The following is a 15,970-nucleotide window of genomic DNA, read 5'->3' as shown; positions in this document are numbered from 1 at the left end:
TTCTGACCAGTGCTCCTGGCCATGTGCAGCAGTATCCAGCATACTGTTCGACCCATGCCTGGTGGTCACCGACAACCGTGGCTTGGATAACAGAAGTGGATCGTCTTCTTCGTAGACTGTTTTCCTGTAGAGCGCATTGTCAGATTCATCGTTTCCTAAAGCCTGTGTCTCTTAATCGACAGATCTGATCACATCTGATTTACTGGCATGCAATCCATGTCACACACACACACACACACACACACACACACACACACACACACCTGCTAGTGACAGTTTTTCCAGAACATTGTCATCTGCAGATGGCAGGGGTCTCCTGAAGGATTCTCTGGGTAATAAGGATTTAGGAGTGATTAAGCTCCGTGGGTTTTTCGACTTTCAGTTTGACTACCCAGTGATAATATGGAGAGCTGGTTTTGTAATTTAAATTCATTTGTTTAAAGAAGTCAAATAATCTGAAGCCAAAACAGGGCTTTGACAGGCCTTGTACTACACAAGCTCCTGAGGACCATTTGTTGAGACAACTGAGTTTAAGAGGTGTGTTTAGGAAGTTGCTAGGCAACCTTCCATCTTTAGCCAATCCCAAACCACCAAGTTTCTGAGTTAGGATTCCATGGCTGCAGCACGCTCCGTGGCTGTTAGCTTCTTCAGAAGTGTCCGGTCAGGGATGAGACACTGAGGAGAGAGTGAACGGGCCTCTGTGTCCAGCAGCCTCTGCGATGTCCAAAGTGGCTGGCTTGTCTTGGAAGAAGAGCCGGCGCCTCTTGGAATCCTTGCACGACCCGCAGCAGCACTCGTTGGCCGTTGGGTTTGAGAGCGCCAATATCCTTCTCTCTCCCAAGTACCACCTCAGAGACAAGGATTTAAGAAAGATCCACAAGGCCGCGCGTGTTGGGGATGCAGCCAGAGTGAAGCAGCTCCTGCTTGAGAAACATGGTGTGAACGACAGAGACAAGAAGAAGAGGTGGCAGGGCCCAGGGGAGGGGAGGCTACGGAGGAGGTGGGGTATGTGTGAAAGAAAACCTCCAGCCACAAAACATTTACTTCTTGTGTCCTAAATGGAAAAATATATCTTCCATTTATAGAGAATTTTTCAAGTCAAGGAAAACAATGAATTCTTAATTAATCATACTTAGGTATGCCGTGAATGGCACCCAGGGCCTTGCTGTGCTAGCACAAGCACTCTACTCCAAGCCCTCGATTGATAGAGTGGAGTACAGTTTTGGAAGTCTACAATTCTAAATGGACATAGGAAAAATAATTAGTGACCCTGGTAAGCCAAGGGATCTTTATGGTACTCTACCATATTTGAAATATCTTTAGAAAATAATGGAGTATACATACAACTTTTTACTCATCACTATTCAAAATATCATGTGCTTAAAAATAAGCCACAGAACGCATTTTACAAGTAAACCTCAGTGCATGCATAGGCTAGAGAAAGATTGGAGCTTCAGCACAGCATAGAAATGGGTGGAGGCTGCTGTGAAATGTGTATTTTGGGTACAGAGTGAGAAGAATGTCACTTTGGAAGGTCACACATAAAACACACAACAAAATGCAAACACTTGCTCCTGTACCAGCCAAAGCAACGGCAGGTTGCTATAAAAATTATTTTCATGCATTTAAAACATACATGCAACTTTTAGTTTTCATTACTTAGTTATAGTTCCAGTGGTCAGAGAAATCAGCTCTCTTCCTTTGCCCATAGCTTCGTTTCATAAAGCAGAAGATAAGCCTATGTTAATTCTATATTTTAGCCTTTACAGCGTCTTCTTCTAGGAACTAGTGTACAGCTTGTTCGAAAAGAAGTTACCCACACACTGTTCTTTCCTACTTACCTTGGCTTCTGCAGTGAACATGCATTAAACTGTAGTAAACACTTATCATTACAACAGTCCTTGGGAAGAAGAAGAATATGAACCATGCTCGGGCAAGATTTCTCACTTCTATTAGAGTTTTTGTATAGTGCACTTGAATTGGTATTTCTGCTAACGCATAATGTCTTTCAAAGCAAGGAGAATGTATTTGTGGGCTTTATTGAGATCACATCGCATGATATGCATGTATCTTTTATGTATTCATACAACTCCATGCTAATAATTCCACTTTTATTTCATCCTTATGAAAACAAAAGATAGCCAAACTGACTATCACCATGGCAGATGTATCATTTCACTTCATAAAAATATCCTTGAAAAAGATTGACTTTCTCGTCTATATTCCACTTATTTCATACATTGATTTGCTAAAAGTTTCCTAAAACCCTAATAGGTAGTGGACATATTCCATATCTCAGGACACTTTTTATCCTGAGAGCCTTCGTGTTTCCTGGCTGAGGCTACAAAGTGTGGGGCATAAAATGGAATAACAGGGCTCTGCTTAGCCTTTCCTCCTTCCTTCAAAAAAAAGTTCTGTCATTGCTCTCAGGAAAAGTGAGGACAGTATATCGCTGGTTCTGTGGAAATATCTGGTTTTCATGAATTTTTTAATCTCAATATTCAAAATAGGAGCTAGGCTTACTCATTTGAATTCTGAGTTTTCTTGAAAGCCAAAGGAAATACAATTTTTGTTGTCACTCAGAACTCTTTACCCATGGCATTTTTAAGAACTAAAATTTATTTAATTGGCAACCAGTTGGGTATATCTTCCATGGACCTATAAAAAAAATACCGTATGTATTTCAACTGGTGCAAGACACCATGAGTCCCATGATGACATTTATTTTATGTATTAAGAAAATGTCAAAATGCTACCAAACAGTAGCTTCAATGTGTCTTGAGTTATAATTTGGCCTCCAATGTCATGGAGGTCCAAAGTGAGAAAAGAACATTTTAGACACACTGACACAATCCTTAAAACATGCAGAATAGGTGTGATTCTGCTCATTATTGGAAACACTGTCTTCCTCAGTTGTCACACTAGTGATAATTACAATACTGCCAGCTACTGTGATGTTATTTGTGCTTTTAGGAAGTATAATACATAGCTAGTGAATAACAGAGCTTAAAGCAGAATCCAAAACCAACTAGCGCTAATTACACAGGGCACCGTCTTCTTCCACTCTGAGGTGCGTAGAGCTCAGAATACAAGAGATGGAAGGGAGAATCTTAGGTGAAGACACAATTGAAGAAATCAACATATCAATCAAAGAAAATATTAAATCTAAAAAAATGCTGACATAAAACATCCAAAAAATATCTGAGACACTATGAAAAGACCAAATGTAAGACCAATAGGAATAGAAGAAGGAGAAGACTCCCAGCATCAAGGCCCAGAAAATGTTTTCAACAAAGTCATAGAAGAATGAGTTTGTTCTTCCTCAACATGATAAAGAGATGCCTATAAACACACAAGAAGCTTACAGAACACCAACTAGATTGGACCAGAAAAGAAAATCCTCCAATCACATAATAATCAAAACACTAAATGTACAAAATAAAGAGAGAATATTAAAAGCAGCAAGGCAAAAAGTCCAAGTCACATATAAATGCATTCTGTTCAGAATTACACCTGATTTCTCACCAGAGACTCTATAAGCCAGAAGAGCCTGGGTAGATATCTTACAGACACTAAGAAACCACAGATGTCAGCCCAGACTACTGTGCCCAGAAAAACTTTTAATCACCATAGAGGGAGAAAACAAGATATTCCATGACAAAAACAAATTTAAATAATATCTATCCACAAATCTAGCCCTACAGAAGATACTAGAAAGAAAACTTCAAGCCAAGGAGGCTAATTACACCCAGGAAAACATTGGAAATAAATAAACCCACATCAGAAAAACCAAAAGAAGGGAAACACACACACACACTCTACCACCACCACCATCAAAATAACAGGAATTAACAACCACTAATCATTAATGTCTCTCAACATCAATAGCCTCAAATCCCCCCCAAAAAAACATAAGCTAACAGAATTGATATGAAAACAGGACCCATCATTCTGCTGCATACAAGAAGCACGCCCCAGTTTAAAAAAAAAAAAAAGGGGAGACATTACCTCAACGTAAAGGGCTGGAAAAAGGTTTTCCAAGAAAATGGACCAAGAAGCAAGCTGGAGTAGCCATTCTAGTATCTAATAAAGTAGACTTTCAAAAAAATTAATCAAAAGATATGAGGAAGGACACTTCATGCCCATCAAAGGAAAAATACACCAAGATGACATCTCAATTCTGAACATCTATGCCCCAAATGCAAGAGTACCCACATTCATAAAAGAGGCATAACTAAAGCTTAAATCACACATCAAACCCTACCCATTAATAATAGGAGACTTCAACACCCCACTCTCACCAATGGACAGACCATCAAGACAGAAACTAAACAGAGAAATAATGAAGCTAACAGATGTCATGAATCAAATGGACCTAACATATCTACAGAACATTTCATCCAAACACAAAATAATACACCTTCTTCTCAGTAAATGATTGAACTTACTCCAAATTTGACTATATAATCAGTCACAAAGTAAGCCTCAACAGATACAAAAAGATTAAAATAACCCATTGTATCATATCAGACCACCATGGTTAAAGGTAGAATTCAACAATAGAAAGTCTGAAAACTCATGGAAACTGAACAGCTCCCTCCTCAATGACCACTGAGTTAGGAAGGAAATAAAGAAATTAAAGACTTTCTAGAATACAGTGAAAAGGCACGACATACTCAAACTTATGGGATACAATGAAAGCAGTGCTAAGAGGAAAGTTCAAGAAAAGCCTTCATAAAGAAATTACAGAGATCCCATACTAGCAACTTAACAGCACAGCTAAAAGCTCTCAAACAAAAAGAAACAAACACACCAGAGAGGAGTAGACATCAAGATATAATCAAAATCAGGGTGGAAATCAATAACTTAAAACAAATAGAAAAAATCAAAGAATCAATGAAACCAAGAGCTGGCTCTTTGAGAAAAATCAACAGGATAGACAAATCCTTAAACCAAACTGTATGCTCAATTTTCCTAACCAATATATTTTATTAACAACTTAGTGACCGAGCATATGTCACTTATAACCTGACTAACCAAAACAATGGGAAATTAGGATTAATGGACACAATAACAAAACCGTAAGGATATCAGTTCTGAGGAACGATTCTCCTGGCACAATCAGCAGGATTTCTTCTGCTGTAACCTAGAGTAACCAGAACCCAGAACCTCAGCAGGAGCCGGAGCCTTCCCTCGAGCGGTTCTCTCTAGGAGCATCTCGAAGTGCAGCAATGAACAGCCAAAACTATTCCAAGTCTCCAAAAAGATCTGCCTCCAGTTCTGGGCTCATTTATATATCTCCTCCCAAAGTCTGTTCCCGGGATCTTTTTAGCTGGCAACAATCAAGCTCCTGTATGAGGTGGTCGGTCTTTTAGTGGATTAACCTCACCTGTTCTCTCACAAGACTGTTCTAATCTGCACTTGGAATCCTAAAAACAGGTTTATCTCTCCTTCACCAAACCACCTAAAAAGGCAGAGGGAGAGTATCCAAATTAACAAAATCAAAAAAGGAAAGTGTGATATAATAACATACAGTGTGTAAATCCAATAAACCACTAGGTCTTACTTCAAAAATCTGTACTCCACAAAATAAAATAAAAATGAAATGGATGATTTTTGATAGATACCACTTACCAATATAAAAATGACTTAATAGACCTATAACCCCTAAGGAAGTAAAAAAAATCATTAAAAGTCTTTTTTTTTTTTTATAAAAGCCCTGGGCCAGATGACTGTAGCACAGAATTCTACCAGACATTCAAAGAAGAGCTAATACCAATACTTCTCAAAATATTCCACAAAATAGAAACAGAAGGAACATTGCTAAACTCATTCTATGAAGCCACAGTCACCCTCATACCTAAACCACACAAAGATTCAACAAAGAAAGAGAATTTCAGACCAATTTCACTAATTAACATTGATGCAAAATAATAAAATGCAAAATGAATCCAAGAACACATTAAATATATCATCCCACCATCATCAAGTAGGCTTCATCCCATGGATTCAAGGATCATTCAACATATGAAAATCCATCAATGTAATTCACCACATAAACAAACTGAAAGAAAAAAATCACATGACCATCTCATTAGGTGCAGAAAAAGCCATTGACAAAAGCCAACACCCCTTCATGATGAAATTCTTGGAGAGATCAGGGATATAAGGCCCATACCTAAACATAATAAAGGTTATATACAGCAAGCTGACAGCCAACATCAAATTAAATGGAGAGAAACTCAAAGTAATTCCACTAAATTTAGGGATAAGACAAAGCTGCCCACCCTCTCTATATATCTTCAGTATAGTATTTGAAGTTCTAGCTAAAGCAATAAGACAACTAAAGAAGATCAAGGGGAAACAATTTGGAAAGGAAGAAGTCAAAGTACTGCTATTCACAGATGATATGATAGTATACCTAAATGACCCCAAAAGAGCCACCAGAGAACTCCTACAGATGATAAATAACTTCAGCAAAGTGGCTGGATATAAGATTGGTTAAAAAAAAAAAAGCAAATCAGTAGCCCCCCTGTATACCAAGAACAAGTGGGCTGAGAAAGTAATTAGGGAAACTATACCCTTCTCAATAGCCACAAATAATATAATGGATTTTGGTGTAACTCTAACCAAGCAAGTCAAAGATCTGTATCACAAGAACTTAAAGTTTCTGAAGAAAGTATCAGAAAATGCAAAGACATATTATGCTCATGGAATGGTAGGATTAACATAGTAAAAATAGCCATCTTACCAAAATCAATATACGGATTCAATGCAATCCTCATCAAAATACATAAAAACAAAACCAAAAAAGAAAAAAGAAAGAAAGAAAGAAAACAGAAAAACAGATAGAGCAGAATAAAAGAACTTCTGGAGGTATCTTCATTTCTGACTTTAAGATATACTACAGAGCACTACAGATATACTACAGAGCATAATACTAGCATAGAAATAGACTGGTTGATCAATGTAATCAAATTGAAGACCCAGAAATAAACCCACACACGTATGGACAGTTGATTTTTTACAAAGGAGCCAAAACCATACAATGGGGAAAAAGCAGTATCTTCAACAAATGGTGCTGGTCTAACTGGATGTCTACATGTAGAAGAATACAAATAGATCCATATTATCACCCTGCGGAAAACTCAAATCTAAGTAGATCAAAGACCTCAACATAACACTAATCTATTAGAAAAGAAAGTGAGAACCAGCTTTGAACTCATTGGTGCAGGAGACAGCTTCCTGAATAGAACACCAACAGCTCAGGCTTTAAGATCAAGAATTAATAGATGGGATTGAAAAACACTGAAAGCTTCTGTAAGGCAAAGGACACTATCAATAGAACAAGATTCCCTACAGATTGGGAAAATATCTTCACCAACCCTACATCCAACAAAGAGCTAATATCTAAAATATATAAAGAATGCAAGAAATTAAACACCAACAAACCAAATAATCCAATTAAAAAATGGGCTACAGAGCTAAACAGAATTTTCAACAGAGGAATCTCTAATGGCTGAGAAGCACCTAAAGAAAGGCTCAGTGTCATTCGTCATCAGGGAAATGCAAATCAAAATGACTCTGAGATTTCATCTTACACCTGTCAGAATGGCTAAGATCAAAATGACAGCCCACACTGGCTAGGATGTGGAGAAGGGAGAACACTCTTCCATTGCTGGTGGGAGTGCAAACTTGTACAACCACTGTAGAAATCAATCTGGCACTTTATCAGAAAATTGAGAATAGCTCTACCTCAAGACCTGGCTATACCACATCTGGGTGTATACCCAAAAGATGCTCCACCATACAACAAGGACACTTGCTCAACTATGTTCATAGCAGCTTTATTCATAATACCCAGAATCTGGAAACAACCTAGATGTCCCTCAACCAAAGAATGGATAAAGAAACTGTGGTACATTTACACAATGGAATACTAGTCACCAATCAAAACAAATAAATCTTCAAATTTGTGGGCCAATAGATGGAACTAGAAAAGATCATCCTGAGTGAGGTAACACAGACACAGAAAGACACACGTGGTATGTACTCAGTTATATGTGGGATTTAGCCATATAGTTTAGGATTAACATACTGCAATGCGCTGACCCAAAGAAGACAAGTAACATGGAGGATCCAAAGGAGGATGCTCAAATATCACTCGGGAGAGGAAATAGAATAGACAGGGGTAGTAGTTGAAGAGAGGGAACAGTTAGGAGAGGGAGGGTAGAGTGATATAAGGGTGGAGATCAGACCTGGGGAGAGCATGGAGGTGGTGCAGGAGGACAGAAGGCCTGCAGAGAAAAAACAAACTGTGGGCGAGGGCATCTCTGTGACAAGCTGGAAACCTAAGTCAGAGTAGGATCCTGGAAGGACATGAGGGCTATTCTACCAAAGTCTCCTAGTAGCAGAGGCCATAGTGACTGAAGAGGACAAGACTCCTAGTAGAGAGAGGAAAACAGTAACCCACCGACAAAAACTTCAACCCAAAATTTATCCTGCCTATAAAATGTGCAGGGATAAAGTTAGAGTAGAAATTGAGGGAATGTCCAACCAATGCCTGGCCCAACCCAGGACCCTGACACTATTAATGATACTCTGCTATACTTGCAGAAAGGAGCCTAACAGAGTTGTCCTCTGAGAGGCTCCACCCAGCAGCAGTTCAAAACAGATGCTCAGACTCAGCCAAACATTGGGCAATGCATAGGAAGTCTTGTGGGAAAGTGGAGATAAGGAGAAAAGGATCTGGAGGTAACAGGAGCTCCATAAGAAGACCAACAGAGCCAACTAACCAGGGCCAAGAGGGGCTTGCTGAGACTGAAGCACCAACCAAGGACCATGCATGAACTGGACCTAAGCCCCCTACACAGATGTGGCTGGTGGACAGCTCTGGCTTCATGTGGGTCCTCTAGTAAGGGGAGCAAGGGCTGTCTCTGACATGGATGTTGTTGCTAGCTTCTGATCACTTCCCCATTATGGGACTGATTTGCCAGGCCACAAGGGAAGAGGACACACTGTGTCCTGATGTGACTTGATAACTGGGGTGGCTGGTAAGGGGGGGCTTCTCTTTTCTGAGTTATAGGGAAGGGTGTAGAGGGAGGGTGGGTGGGATTGGGAAGAGAGGAGGGATTGGACTATGACCAGGATATAAAGTGAATAAATAAATAATTTTTAAAATTAACAAAAATTATTCTACACAATACTTTAATCACACACACATAGACACACACACACACACTTTTAACAAAATACACTGTACTTTCATTTGTAAGAGGATCAATAACAAGACTATAACTTCTGTAGAAGATTAAATATTTAAGCTTTTCTCTTTAAGATAAAGTCTCATGTAGCCCAGTCTGGGCTCAAACTTGCTATACAGCCAAAGACGAATGAACTCCTGACCCTTCTACTTTCACTCCTTCAGTCCCAGACTTAAAAAAAATTCACCACCACGCCCAGATTATGTGGTACTGGAGGTTAAGAATCTAGGAAAACACTCCATGAATATTTAACTTGAAGACAGATGAATTACATATTATTTAGCGTTTAAAGTCACTTGAGTGATTATATTTTCAGGTCATGCTGTACAATTTCCTAAAAAGCCATCCCTTCCATTTTCACAGGACGGCCCTACACATTGCCTGTGCTTATGGCCACCCAAAAGTGGTGATGGTCTTGGTAGAGGGAAACTGTGAGATCAATGCCATTGACAGCAACAGGTGCACAGGTCTGGTGAAGGTATGCAACAGCTGAAGATTTTAACATGAGATGCCCTTGATCCTTGGAACGTTCCAAAAATTCTTGGAATGAAAGCAATCTATGTCAATTAAAATAAATAGATAGCGAACCCTGTGGGATGTTTGTGCTGAATTATTTGAATTTATGATCTGTTTCTTGGTGCGTTTCCTACAGGCTGTGCAATGTCAGGAAGAGGAATGTGCCACCATTCTGTTGAAGAATGGTGCTGATCCAAACATCGTGGATGCCCAGGGCAACAGTGCACTCCACTATGCTGTCTATTATAAGAACACATCACTGGCTACAAAACTGCTTGACCATGAAGTGAATATTGAAGTAATAAATAAGGTAGAATTCATATACAAAATTGGTGTTAATCAGCCAACCATATTTGCAAAGTGTGTGGAGAACTCTTGTCTATGGGGTGACATAAACAGGCAGCACCATATTCCATCTTCAGAAGCTCAGATATACCTGAGATGACCACACACACACACACACACACACACACACACACACACACACGAGGTCTCGCTGTATGAGCTTGACTGGCCTGGAACTCAATCCTTTCTCTGCATCCTGAGTGCTGGGACTAAAGATGTGTGCCATCACACCCACCTTCCAACATGTCTCTTTAATCGTTGATACTTTTGAAAGAAGTGTCAGAGGGCACATATGGCTAGTCTTTGCTACTTTGTGGGTTTTTCTTTTCCCACCCTTTATTACTCACTCCATTCCATCCCCTCCCCGACCCCTGGTTTCACCTCCTAACATGGATAGGAGAGAAACAAGGGGATAGAAGAATTAGGAAAATCCCTGAATCTAATTTATTTCCTTTTGTTTCTTCTTTAACCACAGCTCTAACAAACCACAACCAACCTCTCTAAACAACCAACAACCACTGACCCTCATTTTTCTGGGCCCTTGCATTTATATACACTTTGAAAAGTTCCCAGAATTCCAAATGTCACACAATCACAGCAATTATCTACAGCTGGCAAAACCACCCTTCCATTAGAGCTTGAGGCAAATCATAGTCAGCTGTTGTGGACACTTAGAAGTGGCCCCACATCCCTACACCTGGGATTAAAACAAAAGCACATTCTTATAAGTTGGTTTAATGCTACAGGGGTTCTTCCCTACAATCCTGTGTTTCTTGGCTGTTCTTGTACCAGCTGCTCAAGTGCCTGCAGTTTTTCCTTAGTCAAGAGCCATTGGTCTATTCATACAGGTTTCTTAGTCAACCACTTTAAGGGTACAACATTTGGAAACCTGGTGCTTGGACAATTGGCACAGCATGGGTATGTTCTGATGACCTATACTAATACCTTCCCCCAGGAGCATCTACCATTTCACTCCTCATTTCATTATGGGTTGTATCTGGGGTTGCAAGAATATTAACCTGAGTACCCCATTGTTGTAAAAGATCCCTTTCCCATAAATTTATGGCTATGTCAGCCACATAAGGCCTTAATTTTCCTAGTTGACCTTCTGATCACACACATTTAACCCATTACGCACTTTGTCTTATCTGCGGTAACTTTCCAATTCCTAGAAACTGGGTATAAACCTTTTGAAGTGCCCATTCTGAATGCCAAGATTTTTGTGGAAAATGCTCCTGTATCCATCAAACCTTCTATTTCAATACAGTTTACTTTCGATTTTAATTTTGGCCTTTTATCATTAACAACTGTTATCCTTAACACACATTTTCTAGTACTTTCAAAACCTCCTGTTCTTTCTATTGGAGTTGCTTTGCAGCTGAGCAACCCTCTCACCTGCATTAACTTGCACCTCTCTTTTTACATAGGCCATGATTTTTTAATTTCTCCTTTGAAACCTTCATTTATAATCCGTGGATGCACAATGAATCCCTGGGAAGCCATCCACTCTTTCTAAGATCATCCATACTGTCTCTGAGGACAAAGGATCATAAACTCTAGTAGGTAGTTTAAAACATTGAGTTTTAGCAGCTAGAATAGGATGTTTATCTGTGGGCAAGTCTAGAGCAGCACTGCATGCAGTAGCATGCATTAAATCTGCAATGTCAAGTGGATTTTTTCAGTCTGCATGTTAGTTTCTGGCTGACAAGAGACAAACAGCTAGCAGTTTTTGCTGCAGAGCCCTTAGCCAGGCCCCCAAGGCCATTTCCTGACAGTAAGAAATTACCTTGAAGACCTCTTTTGGATCTGCATTCCTAGACCCAACAGTGGCCTTTGCCACATCACATATGCACCCCAAGAAGCCTAGGTGTTCTTTCTTTTGGAGATTTAGGGAAACTGTTGCCCCTATGAACAGCTCGTTCACATTTCCAGTGTACTGTATTTCTCACAGTTAACACACCAGGAATTTTGAAATCTGAGGTTTTAGGTTTGGCCACATCCTCTTTGCAAATGACTGTATTTCCCCGCAAATGAAGGGCTGAGCATTTTTATACTGGAGACCTCTATCTTGACCTATTGTATTAGCAAGGTACATGTTAGTATCATTTATCCATTTGTCCATGGTGTAATAATTTTTTACATTCGGTATTCGAATTTTCAAACACCAAGTTCTTTATCAACACCTGCTTTGTATCAGGGTCTGAATGTTCACAGCTGAGACTAGTATTTGTTTTTTAAAAAATCAGTGAAGGCTTCTTTAGGACCTTGTATGTTCTTTGTAAATGAGGGAAACCTTTTCCCGGGCTCTTCAATTCTGCCCCAAGCCAATAAGTGGCATTGTTCTATAGTAACATCATCAAATTGAACCTGTTCTTGTATATCAGAGCACTGCCCTTCACTCAGCAACTGACCTTTCACCATGTTCATTCCCCTTGCTCTGCATCACTGTTCAATATTCATGGCTTCTTCCATCCACCATATTAATCATTGCAACTGTAGATCAACCTATAGAACAGCTGTTACCAATCCCTTCTAGTCTTGGGGAATAATTCTATTTTGAGTAGCCCAGTTATTTAGAATTTGTTTCACATAAGGTGAATGTATCTCATATGATATCAAGGCCTCTTTAAAAGGCCTCAGATCTATCATTTCTATGGGATGACATCCTGTCTCATCATAAGGTTGCTCCACACCATTAGCAGGCATGTGCCATACAACTACTGGGAAAGGTGATGGTGATCTTATAGCCATGGCTGACCGTCCTCCAATGCTGGCAGTGTGGTTGGTCTGAGATTAACACTTTCTTCCCAAATGGGCTGTTTCATCTGATTGTCCTCGGCTTTTTCAGTTTGTCTCTGACCCAACCACCCTCAGGCACAGTTTCTTTCTCTCTTTCCTCCTGTGGGAAACTCCACAGGACTGTGTCCCTTTGTCCTCCTTTTCTAGTATTCCTCACTTCTCAAATGCTTCCATCTCCACCCACTACCTCTCCTTTTGCACAGCCAACTCTTCAATCCTTCCAGAGAAGAGAGATTAAAATGACCCCTTTTGTTTTCTTATTTCAACCACTTTTTATTTCTCTGCCCCCTCCATTTCCAGCTGCAATTTTTCCAACAGCTCAGTCAGTCTTTCAACCTTTTTTAAAACAAAATATACAAAGTAGAAAAAGAAAAAAAAACAAGAGAATCCTCTCTGAGAGTGAAGCAGGAAATAACCCAGAGCTAGCAACCTCAATACAATTTTTGCTGGCTTCTTGGGGGGAAAAAATCCATTCCTTCATCCCCTTCAAAGCATTTGAAATCAAATTTCCCATTTGTTATTTATCAAGCTGCATATTTAGGCACCACTTGTAGCGTTGCTACTTTGTGGGTTCCTCTTTTTCCCCACCTTTTATCCTCTCTCCCCATCTCATCCCCTAACACTAGATAGGGGAGACACAGGGAAGAGGGGAGAGAGTAATTAGGAAAATCCCTGCATCTAATTTCTTTCTCCTGTTCTTTCTTTGGCCACCACTACTAACAAACCTCAACTAACCTCCCCAAATGACCAACAACCATCCATCCCGCCTCTCAGGGCCCTCATATTTATGTACCCTCTGAAAGGTTCCCAGAATTACAAGCATCACACAATTGCAGAAATTGTCTGCAGCTGGCAAAAGCACCCTTCTGCTAGGGCATGAGGCCAGTCACAGTCGGCTACTGTGGACAGTCTGAAGCAGCCCCAGATCCCTACACCTGGGATTGAAATGAAAGCACATAAAAGAAATAATATATTTCTGTGGGTTTTTTTTTTTGAAGAAACTAAAAATTCCAGAATTCTCCACTGTAGCAAAGCTTTTTGTTTTATGCATTCATAGTAAATATTTGTGAAAACACTGAATGTGTTAAAGGTAAATCTAACTTTTCTCATCGTTGCAAAAATGATAGGAACATATCATTTGCCTTGCAAATAGGCTTTATCTTAAAACTCAAGGCTAAAGCATTTGACAAGGACACAGTAGAGTGGGAACAAGTCAGAAATCTGTTTAGCAGGCCAGTTTAGAAATGAGGTGACTAAGCAAAAGACTAGTGTGATTTTGTTTTCTCTCTTCTGTCTTTTTGTTTTTGAATTTTCCTTAACTGTGTTAAGGTAATGCTCAATCTGAACACTTCGGTTTGGGAAAGAAATTCATGGAATCCTATCTGGATGTGGAAGTCAATTTCAGGACTGTGCTGAGGAAGACAGGCTGATGACTTGATGATGATTAAGTGGGAAACCAGGGCGGAGAACAAGTATTTCCCTGACCTGTTAGGCTTTTCTGGCAGGAAGAGCCACTGGGAAAAGACTGTAAATTCTCAAATCAACAATATCTTGCCAGAGTTTATATAATGAGGTCAAGTTGCATTTTGAATTTACCAGTCTCTGTTTGGCCCCTACCCAGGGAAACAATGCAATTTACAGTTAGTGATTTTTTTTTTCTGTTTTTTTTTTCCCCTTCTTTGAGACAAAACCCCAAACCAGTAAGGGAAAGACCATGTTTGATTGTTTTATACCTATGCAAAGGACACAGCTCTCAGCCTGTGTGACTATACATTTGTGGAGGACCAACTCTGAGCCTGGGTGACTGTTTTATAACTATGCAAAGGATATGGCTATCAGCCTGGGTGACTGTTTTTTACCTACACAGAGGACATGGCTTCCTATGTGTGAGACACACGAATAGCAAATGACCCAATTCAGTATTCATCTATGTCATTTGCTCTATCTGTCCAAGAAATTCACTTTTACTTATTTCATACAATGTTTTGATAAATATCCCAGAGTTTTCTAAATATAAAGCTATAAGAACATCATCAGTATTTCATATTAGAAGTGGGAGTTTTAGAGTTTTAGAATTTAGACATTGAATAAAGATACATGAAAAACTTTTGTTAGATATGTTCTTAGAATTGTCATTATAAGAATAAAATTTGAATTGAGTTTGAATATGTATGCACAGGCATGTATGCACATGTAAAGGCTATATACAGTTTGCCTGTCAGGTGGTTCCTCTATTGCTTTCTTCCTTTTTTTGACTGACTGACCAGTGAGCCCCTGGGATCCCCCTGTCTCTACCTCACGGTGCCAGGATTGCAAACATGTACCACCAGAAGTGAGGGACTGGACTCAGGTCTTACGCTTGCACAGTAAGCACTTTATCCACTGAGCCAGCTTTCTAATATCTAAGAAAAAAGTATTTTGTCACACAATAAAAGAAAACCCACAAACCATTTAGTCATAACCCAAATTCACTTGAAGCCACTGTCTCTTAGTTTGGAAGCATTTCCTTGTGAGCCCCCTTGCAGGGGTGTCTGAGATGTTTGCATCTGGGATCCTGATTTCTTATAAGAAGGGAAGCAAGAAAGACCCCTCAGCCACCTGGAGTAAAGCCCTGCTCCTCAGAAGGCTCTCCGCATGTATCCTGGTGCTGTGGTTCCTCTCACGCCAATTTCACTTTGCAGCAGTATTGTCAAGTAGGGATTGAGCAAGGATAAAAGAAAGTAGGCGCTGGAGGGATGGCTCAGCAGTTAAGTGCACTAACTGCTCTTCCAAAGGACATGGGTTCAAGTCCCAGCACCCACATGACAGCTCACAACTGTCTGTAACTCCAGTTTCAGGAGATCTGGCACCTTCACAAAGGCGGGCAAAACACCAATGCACATAAAATATAAATAAATAAATCAGTACAAAATAAAAAATAAGTTACTTATTAAATCACTTTTAAAAGATATCTTTGACACTAGATGTATAATATACAGTTTTATAATAGTTCTCAAAGGTAATCATAAGCCTTTTCTGTGTGACACAGCACTTCTGGAAAAGTAGAT

The 15,970-nt window shown here is 39.7% G+C and overlaps 1 protein-coding gene across 5 annotated transcripts in view; it reads left to right on the top strand.

Moving 5' to 3' along the window:
* Positions 1–631: 631 nt before the first annotated feature.
* LOC311592596 (uncharacterized protein) overlaps positions 632–15,970 on the top strand; it is an 82,174-nt gene continuing 66,835 nt past the window's right edge. For 3 of the 5 annotated variants that reach the window (XM_084773208.1, XM_084773207.1, XM_084773206.1), the window contains exons 1-3: positions 632–964; positions 9,627–9,741; positions 9,916–10,089. In XM_084773208.1, coding sequence (XP_084629334.1) covers positions 720–964; positions 9,627–9,741; positions 9,916–10,089 — 534 coding nt within the window. In that variant the 5' untranslated portion in view covers positions 632–719. Of the gene's footprint in view, positions 965–1,188; positions 1,274–9,626; positions 9,742–9,915; positions 10,090–15,970 lie in introns of those variants that run through there. The other 2 variants (XM_084773209.1, XM_084773210.1) reach the window with 2 other exon arrangements.

Source organism: Acomys minous (genome assembly GCF_964271855.1).
Source record: "Acomys minous genome assembly, chromosome: 2".
Lineage (NCBI taxonomy): Eukaryota > Metazoa > Chordata > Mammalia > Rodentia > Muridae > Acomys > Acomys minous.
Note: the sequence above shows the minus strand (reverse complement) of the source record. Positions and strands in the feature narration are given on the sequence as shown.